Source organism: Haliotis asinina, chromosome 3, assembly GCF_037392515.1.
Source record: "Haliotis asinina isolate JCU_RB_2024 chromosome 3, JCU_Hal_asi_v2, whole genome shotgun sequence".
Taxonomy (NCBI): domain Eukaryota; kingdom Metazoa; phylum Mollusca; class Gastropoda; order Lepetellida; family Haliotidae; genus Haliotis; species Haliotis asinina.
Genome location: NC_090282.1, coordinates 32944479 through 32965887, shown reverse-complemented (window position 1 = coordinate 32965887; position 21409 = coordinate 32944479). Strand labels below are relative to the sequence as shown.

Genomic DNA, 21409 nt, shown 5'->3' with positions numbered 1-21409 from the left:
TGTGTGTACAGAAAGATGATCTGTTTGATGGGCATTTTAGAAGTATAGCCAGTCACAAGAAAGTAAGATTCTTTATGGATAACAACTTCTTTTTGTGTACTTGATGCGTCGTTTCAGTATGGATTCATATACTGTTGTCAAACAAAATCATATACACAAAAAGAAGTCGTTATCCATGAAGAATGTATATAGAGATGTTGGGTTTGGAAAATACATGTTCTCTGAATTTGCGCTCGATCCAATAAAAAATCATGTCAGTAGAGATAGTAAACTACTGTGTGGCTGGAATCTGTCATTCGTCCAAGTACAAAGCAGGACTTGAAACTGACAAGAGTTTGCACCAGTTTCCGTCAGATCCAGTCATCCGAAAAAAAATGAATGTAGTTTGTTTGCAACCCACAGACATAAAAACGTCATGTGTATCACACGTGCCTAATTACATAATGTGGCAGACACGGGACTCGGGTGCACGAGTCATAAATCAGCTTATTTTCTTTATGTCGTATAGTCTGATAGGTGTTAAGTTCAAATTGCACGTGGTCAATGATTGAAGCTGTGTATTGCATGTTGTCTTTAGCAGACAGGCAGACAGACATATAGGTGTCAATAAACCAGACATTGAGCTTTCTCTGTGACAGAGACTGCTTACCACAATCAACAAGTTGTTTTATGTAACGAGTAGATTAATTACTTGTTTGTGTACACATCCAAGATTAGGCTACTGCTCACGACCTCAGACGCTGGGCATGCATACTGTTTCATGCTCCGCAAACCTATTCACTGCGCATGCGTCATGGACGCAGCGCAGCACAGCAGTTGAAACCACAGCAGTTGAAACCAGTTTTCCCCCCAGCGCTGGGGGGAATTTAGTGAAACGTTTGAACTCCGATTTCGCGGGCTTTTTTTTCATAGCGTTTTTTACAACTTTATAGGTTGAATTGGCATTTTTAATGATTTGTTTCGGTAAGTGCATACCGAAAGGTACCAGAATCTGCAAAGTTGTGTTTTACGTTGCATGTGACCTTTAAACAACAATGCTTCTATGATGACAGTTAAGGTGTCATGGCTGTTGGTTACTGCAATACACATCTTTCCATATGTGGGTATTCCTTAATTTGGTCTGAAGAGAATAGATGTATCATATACTTACACTCTCCTGGCTTGGCGTAGATTGCCACTCTCAAAGCGAGACTCAAACAGCAAGTTGGGACAGCATCCCTCTGGCACAGGCTGTGCATGGTGTTCTCTGGGACTGCGTTCAGAGTCATACACAATCAGCACCCCACGCCATCGTCCATGGAAGGGTGTGTCCTGGTTTTCTGCTGTTCTTGTGACCACTGGAACACAAAGAAACTGCCTAAGAAACTGTCCTTGAGAGATTGATACTTCTTAAAACCAAACATCCAGCAAATCAATGATTGTGAGATATTTCAAAGTGAGCTGATGACCCTCTTGTTCACATAAGCCTGTGAGCAAATTTTGGATGTAATTTAATACAAAAATTAACTTTACTTTACTTCATTATCCCTCAAGAAATATCACTGGCAATTATTTTAGTGTCAATTATAAAGATATTCATGATCTGTGACAGCGTGACTGAAATGTGTGAGATGTAAGGGTACATATGAACTTGTTTCACTTAAACTTTCAGATTTATTTAATGAATCTGTCATAGTTTTGACCCACACAGTGTCAGTGCCCATACTTAATGGTCTGTTTGACTGGCATTTTTAGAAGCTGATGAATGACAAGAAAAGCATAATACTCTAGGGAGGGCTTCTCACTGCTTCTTTTTCTGCTCATATTTGATGATGTTCATATGTGCTGAGATATGAGAAGCTTCACAGTGTCAATCAATAAAGTAAATATCAATGGTGCCCCAATTTTATGAACCCTGGAGCCCACCTTGGCAGTGTTAAGTGAATGTCTTACCTGTTATTGAATGCCAGGTAAATGCCTCAGTTATTAAAGGAACATAATCCTCTGTACTTAGAGGTACTTTATCAAAATGTAATGTAATACAAAGAGGAGCTGCTACCAAACGTACCAGTTGAGTTATACAAGGAAAGGCAGCTCTTAGAAAAAGTATTGAATATATATCATATTTCATGTCTGAAACCTATTTAATGCCTTAGTGAGTAAATTGGGATTATTATCATCACAATATATCATCTATGACTGTTATATATGAGTTCTAAATGACTGAAGTCCATAAATGATATCTGAGCTATTTTACAAAGATCAGTAAAAACCATGTTCAAGGGTAATATTTCCCTTAGCACTGACAATAATTACTGGTAATAATTGAACCTGGACTACACCAAAAAGTCACACAGTCAACTGTGTTGAAAAGTGGCAGTTAAAGGATCAGTTCTAACCTGCATGAATATTGGTACATCCAACATTTATCATTGCAAATGTATTTATTTATAATACAGAGAGGAACCTATCAAACACAACTGATACAGGCGTAAGCACACACAACCAAACAAAACAAACATCTGGCTATAATAACTGCACACAGCAATTCATCTAATCATCTTAAACAACCACATTATTAAGAAACTGAAAGAAAGAAATTCAAATGAGAGTAGTCTCTCATTCATCAAGGTAACAAGACCTTCTATACTTCTACAGCAATCATTATTTTTTTTCTCAGCATGTCAATAAACATGTCGTCCCACATTTTGAGTGTGAGTATGGTTTTATGCCGTTTTTAGCAATATTCCAGCTACATTACAGTGGGGGACATAAGAAGTGGGCTTCAAATATTGTACCCATGTCAAGAACCGAACCCAGGTCTTCAGAACGATGAGGAAACACTTCATCCACTAAGCTACCCCACCGCACATCTCCCTCACTCTGTTTTGTTTTTCACTATGGCAGTGAATTACCCCAACTACAGTGTTCCAGCTTGTCATGGGGTACAAATAATGTAAGTACAATTCTGTGGCACATTGTCTTACTGGAAACACATACTGTGCAACAGTAACCAGTAATTTCTTTCATAATCCACAAAGTCACTTCGTGGAACAAAACTACTTGTATTAATCAAAGAGGAATATTCTCCATATATTAAAGGCATAACTATTATGAACCATTAAATCATATAATTCATTTCAATACTACTTTGTAAAGAGACTGAACTGGACTCAGATAACATTTTGACTGTGAAATGGGACTAGTACCCATATTGCTGTGGGCAACAATCCAGTCAGTAAACAACGGCTTTCTCTAAGTGGTGAGGTTAGGGTTTCATATGGTTATAGTTAGAATTCAGAAACACATCTATATCACTTGACAGTCACTTGACAGCCAAGAGTTGTCTCCCTTCATGTCACTCTTCAGGGCTGGTGACAGTGACAGATGGAAAAGTACTTGAAGAAATGCCTCCTACTTTCTCTGTTTTTCAAGATGACAAATTCATGTCAAGGCCATAGCAACCATTGAGCACTGTCACAACCTTGTCTGTGAGTGATGGGTGTTCAATGTTTGTAGTCAACCATGTATGTGCAATGTCCCTGTATTTTCTTGTTTTAAATATGTGCCTGGGCATATAAAAAGTTCCTCTCATTCTAGAATAAAACATTACAAGACATGCTAGTGACCAGCTTGAATTGTGGAGAATTTGTCTTTGTGCCTGGATGAAATCTCACACTGAATCATTGTCTACTTATTTGTTTTCAAACTCGGCTCAACATACACAAACTTCAGCATATTGTCATTGTTGGTCATGCCTGCAGTCTAGTATTTAAAGCTTAGTAGTAGTAACATTCAGTTATGTGCCAATCATATGAAAGCAAAAAAAAACACAAAAAAAACAACTCTTGTCTTTATGTGTATCACCTCTAAATGCCATTCAAAGACTCCACATGAAAGCAGTGTGCAAATAATGGAGTTTGGCCCAGACAAACCAATGTTTGATAGAGTGAACATAAATCCATGGAGCTGGGATACCATGACATGCATCTATCACATCAAGTCATCCAATTATGAGTCCAGCCTGTTTGGCTTAACTTCTTAGATGCTGAATATCTTTTTATAAGATATAAAAAGTGAGTATTGTGGACCTACCTGTGGCTATAATATTACACAGATTTAATGATTATCTATTGATGATGTAAATTCAAGAACAAATACTCAGGTGGTTTAAAAGAACAACACGGCCATGAGCTGTAGGAAAATTGGTTATCCATTAAAATCTGTAAATTTCCTCACCTTTTAGTTTACCCCATTAAAGTATTGTGCAACAATGTATTTATTTATATCTTTCAGGAATCTGAAATCAAACACAAATTACAGTTTGATATATGAACAATACTATATGTAAATAATATGTTACAGTTAGACAACATCAAAATTGCTTGTCATAAATGACAAAATTGTTGTCAAAAGACAGAGGTGTTACATTTGCATGAAAAAAAGGTGGCATGCAGTCCACCATGCATTATGCAAACACTATCTAAAGTTACAGAGAACTTTACCTTTGTGGTTGTGATGGCATATTTTCTAAACCATCAAAATGAATTAAGGATCATCATAACTTTTGGAAAACATTTTGGTGACTTGATATAAACAGATACCTGAGATCACAAATATGCTAGTTTTGAAATTCAACCCTGAAACTAATTATCGGATATTTACATTTTAAAAAGAAACATTAAATAATGTTGCTTTTTCAAAGTTGGTGAGATTTATAATGAACCTATTTTTTTCCAATGTAATTATTTTGCTTTGCGAAAACTGACAATGGGTAACATCAAGAAACAGTAACATTTATGCAGAAATCAAAACACACAATTCTTTCATAGAAAATTAGCTAATCCATAATGACAGATTCAGTACAGTAATTCTAAAAGAATCAAGCGTTCTTTTACCTCTTGAATAAGGGTAGTAGCTATTGAAACTGACATCTGTATTGCTAAGTTTGGTCTGACTGTTTAAAGGTTACATGTAACCTGTTCAGCATGTTTTTGAGTGATTTCAGGTATCTGCTTTGATCAAGTCAACAATAACTTTTCTGAAATTTACAATAATTCTTTAATCATTTGGATGTTACGATAATGCTTTAATCATTTGAAAGGTTTAGAAAATACGCAATTAGAAGCACATTTATGTCTTTTGACAACAATTTTGTCATTTATGGCAAGCAATTTCTATGATGAATGTGTAAAATTATATTATTGATAGATAGTATTGTTCTTTCATGGGTAACAAATTGCCTCTTCACAACTTACCATCATCATCATCATAATCATCTCGAGGAACTTCCTCCTCAGTCTCCTGCTTGGCCAGAGGTTCATCCTCCAATGGGCAATCAAAGGTGTGTTTAGGTGTCACCAGAATTTCACCATCATAGTATTGAGGCCAGTACGGTCCATAAGGCCAGAATTTAATATCAGGTGGCCTTGTCTTATACTTGTTTATGTACTCCTCCAACTGTTGTGAGTATGACAGGTAACTGATTTTACTGTAGATAGGTGATGGTGAGTCAGTATCACTGGATTCTGTTGCTACAATCTGACTTTCCTCCATTCTTAATCCTGCACATGCTCTCCCAACATTCCACATCCACAAAACTTGACATCTACTGGGTGTTGTCTAACAGAACTGGCCGCTAATATTTCACAGTCAATATCAAATTATAGGATAACACCATCAAGATACATAAGTCTTCACAAACATCACGTCGATCCAATTATGTCCATAAATATGACAACATGTAGCAAAAACAATCAGATCATTCATTCACCCATTTGTGTTTCGTGAACTGATTGTTTGGACACATTTGTTTCACATTCCTTTTGAAAAGCCGAACATATTCATCTTGTATCCAAAGCCCTTCCCTACAGACCCAATGATCCAGTTCACAAACCCTCAGCTCTCATAAATCTCCTTAGATTCTTGCAGATCCAGTGTGTATTATCAAGCTCCTGAAGTGCTACAACTACTGTCCTTTAAACAATTTCTGTCCTTTGGATCCAGCAATGGTCTGTCCTAGAATGACTGTCAATTCCTTCCTCACCTGACAGTTTGGACATTTTTACTTTTGCTCTTGTACGAACTGTGACACAAAGTCTGACAGAGACTTAAGTCCTGACACCAACAAAACACCATAATCCCAATATTTTCACATCTATTGAACCAACACACACCTACTAAGAATAAACTCAAACACTTATAGCTACAGCATAAGCAGAACGATAATATGACGGATCTTCTATCTCACACTCCGTTGTGAGTGGATCTATAAATGGTACGTTATTTCCTTAGCATTGAATTCCAACGGTGATCCTCCTCTCTCCAAGCGATTATAACCTAGTGAAGATTAAGTGCATTTGTCAATAAAAATCACCAGCCTAGCTCCTCTCGTCTATCTGGATGTTGAGTATAAATGTTTATACTGACGACAGGATAGAGCCATCAAACAAGTCAGCCTCATAAATCTCCCTCTCAGGGTGATTTGATTTTCTTTATCCAAAAACTATGTCAGAAAATGTTCTCACACGTTGACAAAAGCATTGTACCTATTTCCAAAGCACTTGGCACAAACGCATGTACACTGACGTGAAAAGTCATCAGTTTTAGCTCAATTACTGACACGTCTGCTTGAGGTTGAAATTCCAGCTCTCACTGTTCCATTTGTCTGACCAACACAGGACAAACACAATTGCCTGGATTTCTCTTGCTAAGCTTAATGCCCCTTTATTAATAAGGACTCTAGAGAACAGTTCCACTTGGTAGAACATCTTACACAATTATTCATTTACATATCCTGAAGGAACAGGAAATAGTATTAAGTGTAATCCTATGTGACGGTCGAAGGGCACAAAATGTCCACTTTGCAGAAGACCCTGCACAACTTCCACGGGGAGTGGAGTGTTTAGTAATCAGGAAAATCAACAGGACTTAATCTCCCCAAAGATCAAGTATACCATTAAACTGAATGCCGAAATTATTTTGTGCTGTTTGGCTACTAGGGACTCTCATGAAATTGCAATAGCCTTGTCCTGTATTATTTCATTGTGACTATTGGGTCAGTCTTAAAGCATCATCTGTCTTCTGTACACCCCAGGCATTAACTCTGGTACTCATACCACTGAACCATCAACATGTTTATTTCGATTTGCACAACATGGTAGAAGCATGAGAGTCCAAACATTAACTCCATTTTCCATTTCTACCAATTTTCCTTGTTCAACAAATATTTTATTCAGACTCAGTGTGTACCTATTCTCTGTATTTCTCTGAAATAAACTTCTCTAGTTCTCATAGATCTCACAGATTTTCAAGGGTTGACTGGTATTCTTCATTGATACAAATCCATTCCTACATCAAGGCATATTTCCCTTGTTCCTTGCATCACAAGTGTTATCATCACATCCTAACCCAGTCTGTTTCCAGAAACTCTTTCAATAACACACCATTCCTTGAAGTTATCTTCTTAACCATCCTCAAATATCATTTTTCAGTCTGTTCTTCCAATTTTGTATCCTTTGACTCATCCACTATTTCATTCTTGTCTGACTTTTGTGCCTTTCTTGAAAGTGAAGCAGATGACAGATATAGATGTGCAATTGTGAGTGAACGTCGTCGTTTCAGTTCCTGCTCAGCATCCAAACTCTGCAACACCACACTTTGCTTCTTGGTAACACTGCGTGGAGAATCCATAATGGTGGAACAGCAAGTACTACATTGTTTACACTACTACCTGCATAATAACCTGCAAACAAATTGGTACCTTTGGAATTATTCTGACAGAATCTGCCAAAGACATAAATACAGTGTTCTCCGAAAAACACCAAGTCATGAAAATATTGATTTGATCTAAATTTTAGTAATCATCAGATTTTGAAGACATACCTGATCTAAAGACCGATAAAAAATAGCAATGAAAATCATATGATATCTATCAAAGAAGACTAAAACATCACTCCACTTTATAAGACTCAAACCACATGCTCCACTTGCTCAGCCCATGTCAATAAATAACATACAATACGACATACTTCACAACTGTTTTAAGCCAAAAGTACAAAATATCTACCTCAATCATCAATCAGTCAGCCACGACCACATCCACCTTCAGTGTTGGCTAGCCTCAAACATCACTGGTCTAGCTCAATAACATTTGAAAACAACCAATGTGTGACGACATTACAAGAACTGTTATCAAATCACTAACAAGATCAAATTTCTGGCCCCAATTCAACCCCTGAACTTTCTATTGTGAGAAGAAGTTAAAGAATTGGTGATCAGTGACTCTGAACTGAGCCAGTCAATCAACACATTTAGCATATTTTCACACCCTTCTTATTACATTCTTAACACTGACCAAATGAGAAACCCTGGCTTTGTCACTATTAAGACTTGCTTTCATTCATTTTGAATAAGGCCTCATTAAGGTGACACATACATTCTTGTTCACTGTTCAAGCACACATAAGAAAAACGTCCATGTTGGTAGAGATCAAAGAGGGCAAGGAATATTGAGTTTCCTGGTTTTGTGTTTAACAGTGACTCGACATCTGAAAAGATCTTTTCAGTTAACCCGCTGCAATTGCTGAAGTGAGTGTACTTACTGGCAATATAACTACACATGACGTGTTTGCTCAGGAACTTAGAGACACCCCCTAATATTTTCATCAATACTTCTGTGGAAACCCTTTGATAAAGATATCATTGCAGAATCAGGCTTAAGACATTGCTTGTCACCTTAAAAATTAATATTTCAAACAAATTTTAAAAAAAATCCCATATTTCAACCATACATAAGATACAATAATTATATATAGTTTCTGACCAACTCACAAAACATACAAACTTGTAATCCCAAATATGACATATGTTACACATACAATCTTGTCAATAAATTTTCATAAGCATTATTTCTTCACAAACTTGTGCAGTATAAGGCAATAATGATTTTAACAATCATGAAATTAGTAAGTCACTCACTCACTGATAGCCAGGAACAGTGTAACATGTAAAGTTCCTGTGACCTCTAGTCAAACACTGACAGTCTACTAACAGTCTACTAGCAGTCTCCCAGTAACAGCCATAGTACAATCTCCTCTGTTGAGATTCGTGGAGAGACAACACGCCATGACGTGACTCACGCTGCCTACTGTCTGATAGAAGATAACAGGCTTTGAATACAATGTGGCTTGTAGGTGATGAAATAGACCAAAGTTGCAGGTCTATTATTCAAGCATTTTAGTCTATGTTGGGTCATTATTGCACAGAACTCTCCTTGACTGAATGATTTCATTTTCAGTACAAAATATACAAGAACAAACAACTAGTGAAAGCATGATCACCTGTACTTCTGAAATGAGTGTTACAAAGCTTTACTTTAAACCATGTTTCATTTGGAAAAATGTACAGAAAATTTAATCTTCCTGGGTAGGCACCATTCTTTGTTGTCAACCATTTAACAGCTCACTCATTCAAGGTAACTAAATTCCTAAATTCACACCACTGAAGGATAAATGGCAAGCCCCTCTCCCACTTAGAACTACTGTCTGTGTCTGTACATATTCATGTCAATATAAGTCAGGGATATATTTTATCAACAAGGAATCACACTGAGAATGTGGTCCAGGGAATCCCCATGTTGGTTACCTGAATACCTATTCTGACAGAAAATCTCCACATTGGTAACCTGGATACCTATTCTGACTATGAATCTCCATGTTGGTAACCTGGACACCTATTCTGACTGGTACCCTGGATACCTATTCTCACTAACATGTTGGTAACCTGGATACATATTCTAACAGAGAATCCCCATGTTGGTAGCCTGGATACATATTCCGACAGAGAATCCCCACATTGGTAACCTGGATACCTATTCTGACCAAGATTCCCTATGTTGGTAACCTGGATACCTATTCTGACCAGAATCCCCATGTTGGTAACCTGGGTACCTATTCTGACCAGAATCTGCATGCTGGTAACCTGGATACCTATCCTGACCACAATCCCCATGTTGGTAACCTGGATACCTATTCTGACCAGAATCCGCATGCTGGTAACCTGGATACCTATCCTGACCAGAAACCCCATGTTCGTAACCTGGATACCTGTTCTGACCAGAATCCCCATGTTCGTAACCTGGATACCTGTTCTGACCAGAATCCCCATGCTTGTAACCTGAATACCTATTCTGACCAGAATTTTCATGTTGGTAACCTGAATACCTATTCTGACCAAAATGCCCATGCTGGTAATCTGAATACCTATCCTGACCACAATCCCCATGTTGGTAACCTGGAAAGCTATTCTGACCAAGATTCCCCATGTTGGTAACCTGGATACCTATTCTGACCAGAATCCGCATGCTGGTAACCTGGATACCTATCCTGACCAGAAACCCATGTTCGTAACCTGGATACCTATTCTGACAGAGAATCCCCATGTTGGTAACCTGGATATCTATTCTGGGCTTTGATTTGAGAGTCAATATAGTCTCTAGGAACCTGACAATCTGAGTGATTGTCACAGGAAAAGTTGATGGGCCTGGGAGATTTAGTGTCTATTTTAATTTCTTCATTTTATGTGTGCCTGTATCGGGGAGATCACAGAGATTTGCCTCAGTGATCCATACCTTGAATATAACCAACAAATGGTCAGTCTGACATAAACTCAAAATTCCTACAAACAGTTTAACAGTCTTCTTTGCTACATTTTTTGTAGCACATTCAGGATTTGACACAACAGCCATCCCAAATTTAGTGTCTTGCTCTGCATAATTTTGTTTGCCTAACTGACTACAACAGAGACAAATATATAAGTATCTGAGTGGTATATATGGTCTGGACTGCCCACCAAGTGGACACTATAACACCAATATAAATAGTTGTGTGGAATATACAGTCTGGACTGCCCAGCAAGTGGACATTATAACACTGACATAAATAGTTGTGTGTAATATACTGCCTGGACTGCCTGCCAAGTTTACACTATTACACTGATGTGTTATGAGTGAGGGTAGCGGCCATGATGACATGACTTCACTATCTTGATGCAACAGACCTCAGGAATATGGCTATCTTCCATCTAGTCACCACAACAAACATTTACTGTAACAAAGCTGTCCTGGCTACACGTTATCTACCCTGAATCTGGAAACAGAATGAACACAAGCATGTTAACAGACCAACTAAAACACTGTGCTGTACATGTCACACTGAGCTTGCAAAGAATCATAAGACTTCCTTTATTTCCCGAGTGTAATACCAGAATTCTTACACATGCTTTGTATGATCAACTGAAGCACAAACAAGTAAAATAAATTCTTTATTATCATGTGTTTCTTAATCCCCCTGAGCTACTCTTTACAAAAAGGCTCTGAATGCAATCTTGCAAAATTTAAGGAACTCTTGTGGGTCTTCATCTATGACATCTTAACAATCTTATGTCACAATAAGTTTCAAATGACAACAGCAGTCTGTCCAGGTGATAAAGAATACATTAATGTGTGTAAAGTGACATTTTCGCCAGTGCACATACAAATTTTAAGAACTCATTTATCCCCTGCCCTAAACGTACAAACATGATGAAGGTACGAACATGATGGAGGTGCAAACATGATGAAAGTACAAACATGATGAAGGTACAAATATGATGGAGGTACAAATATGATGAAGCTACAAACATGATGGAGGTACAAACATAATGAAGGTACAGACATGATGAAGGTACAAACATGATGAAGGTACAAATATGATGGTAAATACCTTACATCAACAAAGTTTCCTGATGTCAATGTTTTGCATGATCAACAACCCTGATAGTTCTATGTTGTGTTTCTTTCGCAAGTCCTTATCTTGTAAAAACGTCCAAATAGACAAGACTATTTGCCTATTCGGTTGTAATTTGTTTTTGGTAGATATTGTCCTGTGCGCAGTGATTAAGATTACCCTGTATAAATGTCTTGACTATTATTAAGCACCAGAAATAGCAATCATCTGTGCAATGTTCACATCCCACTACTGGTGATTTAGCTAAAATGTAGCCAATAATTTACCAACATGAGATCTGATGCACTGATCTTAAATATACCGGGTATGCTAGTAGTATCTGAAACTATTCAATCTGCTCTATAAAGAGAAATATCATCTAGCATTGTGTCCTGTTAACTGCAGGTTGTGCTCTATAATAATGAAATAGTTATGATCATAACTACAGCTATGCAACAGCTTTTCGGTGTAACGCCTGATAGTTTTTATGCATGGAACAATTTAATCTGTCACTGATGACGTTTTGCGCGACCTTGCTATTTCCACTGTAAAAGCAGTTTTTTGACATGTCACCATCCAGCTACACTAATTATGACTTTTGGTAAAACATAGTATGTATGCTTATTAATTTACTGTCAACTACACTTTATTTCGAGACATGACTTGATGCATTATATTGTGATTGCTGTGTGGAGTTTATAGCTCTGGCCAGAATCACCAACTTCTTGACATTGGGACATAGGGAGTTGAACTTCCATGGACTAATTACTATTATTGTTCTGTATTTCTGTAATTAATTTGTACTGATGTGCCCAATAATGTCTTTGTGTTTATTAAAACAATAGTGATATGACCGCCATGTTTGATCATGTAATTCACATGGACTCTGAATAATTGTAAAACCAAATGAGAGAGGTAGTTATGCCTGGAAAGTTTGTGCATTGCGGAGTTCATTTGCAAACTACAAGCAAAACTTTCATGCCTGCAAAACTTTGTCGATTTACAGTCGGCAGGATTCATCTGGTTTACTGTTTAAAGGGCCGGAAGGTTAAAATCAGATTGATTTTAATCACAAAAAAGGGAGGTAACTTTTTGAATCAGATCCATATGATCTGCAATGCTGGCATCTTCAGCTCCTGTCCTCATAGCCTCTTTCTAACATGTAAAATCCAACATTTAACATATATGGTTTAAATAGAACAGAGGCAACATTGCATTTCCACAGAAAGATAACAGTATTTCAGTATAACTGTATATAAGGAGGCTTCACTGGCATTTAGAAGATGCTACATGATAAACATAGAAAATTTTCTGAGAGTTAAGAGTTACAGTTCATTAGTTTCACATGACGATGAGGCCAAGCAAGCCCTGAAACACTGTATCAAGAATAAAAAGAAGATGAAAATATTTATATATATTCAGTCAAATTTGAAGCAGCAATAATTCTGACATGATTTCTGAAACACCAAAGTGTCACATTCCAGGACACAACATGGCCATCTCCATGCCTTCTCAAGCCTGGGATTGACAAACTGAGTGAATAACGACCCACATGCAAAAACAAATATCTACTGAAAACCCTGGCATGGGTTCACAAACCAATGAATATTGGGACGAATTCAGAGCCAAATAGGGATTCAGAGCAATGATAAAAACATTGTCCAAATCCTGCCCTTCAAGTCATCCCAGGGATGACAAATTAAACTAATGACAGCTCATATGCAAAGTGAAAAACTCCCTGTTCATAAACCCAAATGCTTTTGCACTTACTTCCACCAATGAGTGGAAAAACAAACTGAATAAATACAATCCATTTTAGATTCTGTGGTCATGCAATCTTTTAAACCCTAAACATACTCACATGCACATGTGAAATTGATGTCAGCTAGCAACCAGTTAATTGATTACATTTTTTGCTCCACAAAGTTCAAGCATATCTTTCATCCAAGTCCTGCTTGACAGACCTCACAACTCTCACAAACAAAGTAAATCCCTATGAACATACAGCAATGCAACGTTCGTTTCATGTTTAACACCTAAACACAAGATAACCACAGGCTCCTTGGTGTGAACAAATCTACAAGGTATGAAATGATTATGCAGAAGTGAGCAATTCCCTGCCCAATTAATTGCTTCAATCTGATCGATCAACATTTCCATGCATTAACATTGCAAAATTCTATACAAATTGGCATTAAGGCACAGAAGGTATTGACCCGATTCAAGATGGCTTAATGGGGAAAACTTTCTGATTCGCTCTTTGCTTGCCAAAAAGGTGAGTGATAATTGAAGAATCTGTGAAGGTATTTAGCACTACAGCACTCATATCTGAACAACAGAGGTATGTCAGTCAAGTAATATGTTCAAAATAAGAGCGGTAAGGTACAAGCCCTATTCAAAGAGTCATGCCATAATCTTGCCGAGAGCTATTCAGCTGCAGACCCTTAATACAGTTCAATTAGGCCATGTGTATACAAAGTCTGCCCAAACTCTCTGGCCTTCATTCAACCACAAATCAATTCTCTCTCCACTTTAGCTAAATACACAAACACACCTCACATGCACCTCATTTATGACTGAATCTCATTTGACTCGATTCAGCTTTTACCTATATCACCATAAAGGGATTTTCTCCTGTTTGCACAAACATACGAATTATCATGTAAGTTCAAGATTTCTGTGTGGAATCTATACAGAAGGGGCCAAGAGGTTTTTGCCAGGGGCGACTGAAAATGTTGACTATGAACCTGCTGCATTGTTAAACACATGACACAGGAACAGACCGTCTGTATTATACAAGCTAATACTGCCAGTCGCTGTCTGTTTTTGAATTCTATCCTGACACCTTGGTCATTAATCATGTTCAACAGATCAACCCCTACATAAAATACATTCAATAATTTCTAAGAGATCAATCCATCACATATTGTAAGCCACTGGGACACTGAATGTAGCCTAGAGGTTAAAGCATTCCCCTGCGACTCTGAAGATCCTGGTTCGATTCCCCACATGGGTACAATGTGTGAAACGCATTTCTGGTGCCCATTGCCATGATGTTGCTGGAATATTGCTAAAAGCGGCATACAATCGCATTCAGTCATGTTTCGGCGACAATATATGCACTTGTGTTTTAGGATACAGATTTAAAGCAAAGTTTTCACTTGTAACTATACAAGTCACATCTGCTTAAACTCAAGGATGACGCTGTCCCTATGGGAAACAGTCATGACTGAACAGAGCCACTCATGTACTAAATTTAATCACAGGTCACTGGAATCAATAAATTCTAAGGTGAAAAAAAAATGTTCAGTCCTGTAACTTAACTGAAAAGTCATTCATCCAAAATTTAAACAATTTTGCCATACATTTTGAAACTTTGTATTTATAGCTACCTACCAAATATGGTAACAGACGAACTTCATACAAACATAATACTACTGTTTTGCTTAGTGTGTCCACTACTGCAACAAAATCCCAACAGGCAAAACACTGTAGCGACATGAAGGATCAAACCTGGAGAGAAGTAAACACCTGGACCACTGGGCTATTCCAACTGAGCATAGGGTTATTAATTTGTGGTAAGGTTGATGTGATTGTTTTCACACAAGAAATATGACAAATATTTATGAAGGAACATTGCTGGTGACATCTCATCAGTAATATGTGTATTCTCACTTGTAACAACACAAATTATACAAAATATCACACCGACTCCCATAACATAAATACATATCATGTGTGATATCAACAAAATATCCGACTGTGGGCATCATACAAAATTAATAAGCTGAAATCATAATAATAAAAATCATAAAGTTAATACACACTCCGCATCTTCTCCAAAACTGTGAATCATCACTGTCAGCAACAGCTCACCCATGGCACCATCAGCAAACATCTCACCCATGGCACCATCAGCAACATCTCACCCAACCCACCATCAGCAACATCTCACCCAACCCACCATCAGCAACATCTCACCCATGGCACCATCAGCAAACATCTCACCCATGGCACCATTCAGTAACATCTCACCCATGGCACCATTCAGTAACATCTCACCCATGGCACCATTCAGTAACATCTCACCCATGGCACCATTCAGTAACATCTCACCCATGGCACCATCAGCAACATCTCACCCAACCCACCATTCAGCAACATCATAAACATTTATGCACACAGCATGTCTTCTTCACAAATGTGAACAACCATCAAGTGTGATACCACATCTTCAAAAACATAAATAAACATCACTTGTGATGACATATGTCGACAATAGTCAACCCACAGCACCATAACCAAGTACATGCACACACCGCATCCTCTTCTTGAATGTGAATAAACATCACATCAGCAACATTTAACCTATGACATCATACAACAACATCACACCCTCACAAATGTGAATATCACATCAGCAACATCAAAACTACAACATCATACAGCAACATCATAAAGTTCATACATGCCTCAAACCTTCTTCACAAACGTGAACAAACATCATATCAGCAACATGTAAACAGTAACACCATACAAAAACATGAATACAAATTGGACACCTACTTCCAACATGTGAAAATAGCATCACCTGTGACACATCAGCAATATCTGAGATATGACATGATATCGCATCAAAATTTCTCATGACAATCATGGCACCAAATCACCAACATTTATCCTGAGACACCTCAAAGTAGCATCTTAAAGAATACCACAGCTTATGAGCCTGTAATTAACATCAGTGCTATTTTCCTGTGACACTACTCAATATAGTTATATGACATTTAAAACTTACAATTCTGCCACATCAATGTCCATAATTACAGATTAACAAATACAAGCAGGCAACTATTTCCACCTTCAGCACTGTGAAACAAACCATATACCTCTCACCTTACCAGTTTCAACAGGTCATATCACCAAGTCTGTATTCAGAAAGTTATATATCCCCTTATCCTTGCCACGCACACACAAAGGTAAAAATACTCTAGGGTGCTTGAAGAACAACAAAACTTTATTTCTACTTAAGTGACAACAACTGTTTGGGAAATCAGCCATATTTGCCACTTGAACCTTTTCCTGCCAGAGCCAATGTTTACCTACGTGGTTCAGGAGACTTCTATCATAAGCTTATTACTGTGTACAGTCTATAGCTAACACACGAAGTGGGAAATAATCCTATTCACACGAAGAAAATTTAAATTTGAGTTATATTTTTTATGCTTGTTTACAATTTACGGTAAAAATCACATTCCTTTGATTGTTTATATCATGCAGTTTGAGCACTCCCATTCTGAAAATATCCAGAGTTTGAAGGAAGATATTACAAAGTGCTAAAAAGGAATACGTACAATCTAAAAATACAAATTTAAGTGATAAATGTGTCATTTTTTTCATCGTTCATCGAATATTACTGCATTTAAATACATAAATAATGTCTACCCAATCCACGACAGAGACATGACACATACACTACATTTGAAGCATTGGGCATTTTCTACAAGAACAATTGACAAAATAAATCCTGAAAGAATACAGATCTGAGAACCCTAAATATTACAACTGTTTGTTGTTCATCAAGAAAGATTGAACAAGTGATCCCAATATTCCCTGAGGAATTCAAGGTTCATTGATATGTTTACAAGAACCATCAAGAACACATATATCGCATCATAAGCCTGAAGAGAGTACAAAACCACAGACCTCCACGTAATACCCAACAATACTTACGATGACTGCTGTTATGCATATTGAACCCAACAAATACTAATTAAATCATCCAAATCAATCCACACACTGAGAATATCAACACATTTCAACCCTGGCAAACACATGCTGTTCCACCATCATGGATTCTAACTGTATCAACCTGAACTGTTGACAGCACTATATGTACTGCCACTCAAATCGACAGAGAGATAGCCTTGGACACCTGTATTGTTATAAAGCATGCACTATCCTAATACTTTAAGAAGATCACAACACTGCTTTAATTTAACAGTTTCCACTTACTTACCTAAGTACAGAGAATTTCTCTACAAACTTGCTTTTGTTAATGTATTATTAGAAAGAAATTGCTTTATAGACAGCACAGGTGTATCAGATTGTGATTAATTACTTTCCATGTATTTATCATCAATGAAAAGGCCTCTTTATCTTCTCACACTGTGGTACGATAGCTGCCAATGCCTTTCAATGTCCTTGGTCTAAATAGCTAACCTAAAACCCAGGTCTGTCCACATATTCTTGGTGGTATTGCACAAGGTGCCATTAATTATATTTTTCCCATTTATTTGATCATATGAATCAATAACCTGTCTAGATTAAGGTTGGATAAGGGTAGCAAAATGTAATTCTAAAATATGTTAAGGACCACTTACTTTTTTCAGAATACCACTGTAAACTTTTCATGGCATGAGAGACTAATTTCATTAATATGAAATATGTTGCTCATCTTTCCTTCTTTTGGTCATATATTTTTCCTCCTCTCAGTCATATATTACAGGAAATTTTGATTGCTGATTTAATGTTTCTACTGACTTCCAGTTCTTTAGTTTTCATCATAAGGTTTAATTAAAGATAAATGAAAAAAGATACATGTGTTTTTGTTTGTTTGTATTTTACTCATCCAACATAAAACTACTATTTAGCAGACCATTATAATCACATTTGCACCAACACTGACTGCCAAAGGAACCCATGTAAATACTTCACAACTAGCGATCAAAATAAAAGATGTGTTGGAACATTATTTAACTAAACAATTTGTATTTTTCCATTTGCTGGATGTACCAAAAGTTAATACAGCAAATCTAAGTTCATAACCTGCAGAAACACATACAGGACTGACAACTATAAACCAAATTTTGATTGTTGATAATAAGTAAAACAGGTTGGTTGACCCTAACTAGTTGTGAAACCCTCTTAGCTAGTCCAGGCAGAGTTATGTCCCTTGGTGTACCAACCTTGTGTATACAATCCAGTGAAGTGTATAAGGATTCATGCTTTCATGTTGCATGTGAAAAATGTTAAAGGTTACATTTTAGTTGGTGTATCTTTCAGAATGATATTGCATGGGATATGTCTCTTTGCTACAGGTGTCCCCAACGCACAAGTTACATCACATCAAATAGGACTCCTTGCCACTGTAGCTCCAGCAGCACAACACATCATCAGATAGGGATCTTAGCTACTGTTCTCCCCAACAGCACAACACATCATCAGATAGGGATCTTAGCTACTGTTCTCCCCAACAGCACAACACATCATCAGATAGGGATCTTAGCTACTGTACTCCACAATAGCACAACAAATCAACATATAGGGCTCTTTTTTACTGACATCCCAACAGCTCAACACATCCTAAGATAGGGATCTTTGCTACTGGTGTCCCCAATAGCACGTCATATCAAACTATAGAATCTGAGAACATGTGGCAAAGGATGAACCTGATTTCCCCCATATTTGGAGATGTATACCTGCTGGAGGTGATGGGACTAACCAGAACCATTGAGCTTGAAGTTGAACTAAAGTTCTACAGATTGTGAACCCTTCCTTTTACAAGAGTATTTAATAACTAAGCAGCTCCACCAAGTCGTCTATATTCATCACACCCGTATTATCACCATTGTTGGCGAGTTTAAACATTGTCTCATTTAGTAATTAGTCTTCCATCTCAAGATATGTGTTTCTGTAACTGAAAAGAGCTTTATTTTTCACTTCATTCCACACAGTATGTATAGTCTGGTTCATAATTATTGAGAATTTTTCTTCTTACTTTGAGCTATCCTAACACCTCAACTGATTCACTGATACTTAAAACTAAGTAATGGTATAAGGGAGGTAACTCATCTTGGCCTACTGAGTATAGTACAATTAGAGTTACCTCCCCTGAATTTGTAGCAGACGTCATTTTCCTCAGCACTGTCAACAATGTCTGCTGAAGATAAAAGAAGGTTGATTTTTGAGTTGTGTAATCAAGGAATTGATGATGTAAATACATTGGCAGAGAGAACAGGAACTCCTCTTTCTACTGTGTATAGGATTAGGAAGAATTTTAAAGAGGGAAAGGATTTTGGGCACCAGAAAGGAGCAGGGAGACCCAGAAAATTGGACTTCTCAGATCGCGTCCGGCTGGGAATTTTAGCGTCTAAAAAGCAAAGGGCAAGCATCTCCAACATCAGGTATGAAATGATAGAAAGGGGATCAACTGTTGTATCAAAATCTACAGTTAGAAGAAATTTGATTGATCTTGGATGGGAGAAAAAGACTGGAATTCCTTCTCCTCTCATGAAACAAGAACATAAAGACAGGCGTGTTGAGTGGTGTTTGGCACATGAAAACTTTGACTGGGAAAATGTGATTTTTACTGATGAAAGCTCAATATGGGTATATCCCAATAATGTGAAAATATGGACAAAGTCTGCGTCAGCACCGTTGTATCGACGACCTAAATACAGCCCAAAGTTTCATGTATGGGGAGGGATATCCTTATTAGGAACGACCCCGCTGTGTGTGTTTGAGGGAAATCTGACAAGTCAACGCTACACTAACATATTAGATAATTTTCTCCTTCCAAGTGCACATGTGTTTTATGGAAATGACTGGATTTTGCAGCAAGATAATGTTCCTAAACACACCGCAAAACATGCCAAGCAGTGGTTTCAGGAGAAAAATGTGACTGCATTACCATTTCCTGCATATAGTCCTGACTTAAATCCCATTGAGAACATTTGGGGGATGATGAAGGAATGTGTGAATCAAAAGGGGTTGACAAAAATTGAAGACATGAAGAGAGAAGTGGTCCGATACTGGGACAGCATAACTCACGAAACACTAACCTCTCTGATAGGAAGTATGCCTACCCGTCTTAGACTGTGCCGTGAAGCTCAAGGAGACTTGATAAAATATTAAATTGTTACTTACACAACATGAAAAGGTCAGTTCACTTTCACAATACATTAAATTTTATCTGATTTGTTCTCGTTTAATAATATGAAATGCTTTAGCTATTCTCAATAATTTTGAACCATACTGTAAAATAGCCACTCTATAAAAAGCCAGTCGAGTCTGTCCCTCCCTCTACTGGCTAGTGAATTTTCATTAGGTCATTTTGTAGATGTATCATTCTCTTCCACTTGTTAAATTATAATACACTTTTAAATCAAGCAAGATTATGGCCTGATAAAATGCTCATAATGTTAGCAGCTTGATGATGAATCTCGGGTCCACATATAAATTTTGGGTTAGTGAATTATTTAGAGGGCTAGTAACTTTCAGTCCTGGCCAGCCTGACTGGCTTCCAAAATTTGGAAACTATGTCACAGACTGCTTCCCCAAATATACCAGGTATATGTAGTTCAATGCTGACATCTCATCAAGTCATATCAACTCACCTTAAACAGTTGCAAGCCAACACTGCAGCTTACATCCTTAAGCAAAATGCAACTTTTGTTTTCAATAAATACATCAATTAACAATATGGTGCATTTATACAGACAACACACAATCATCCATGTCACAGTGCCTAACTGTGCATCCATATGTGAGTCAGATAATGACAGGCATGAGGTTTGGTGGAGAATCATGCCACTTTGTATTTGTAGGCATGCCATAGAAATATATACTGAACTGTAAACATGCCTACCATAGTCCAGTATGTAT

The 21409-nt window shown here is 37.4% G+C and overlaps 1 protein-coding gene across 1 annotated transcript in view; it reads right to left on the bottom strand.

Annotated features, from left to right (window-relative positions):
• LOC137276748 (uncharacterized) overlaps positions 1–21409 on the bottom strand; it is an 83827-nt gene that overhangs the window by 25577 nt on the left and 36841 nt on the right. The window contains exon 4 of the mRNA XM_067808387.1: positions 1151–1337. Within this exon, the coding sequence (XP_067664488.1) occupies positions 1151–1337 (187 nt within the window). The remainder of the gene's footprint in view (positions 1–1150; positions 1338–21409) is intronic.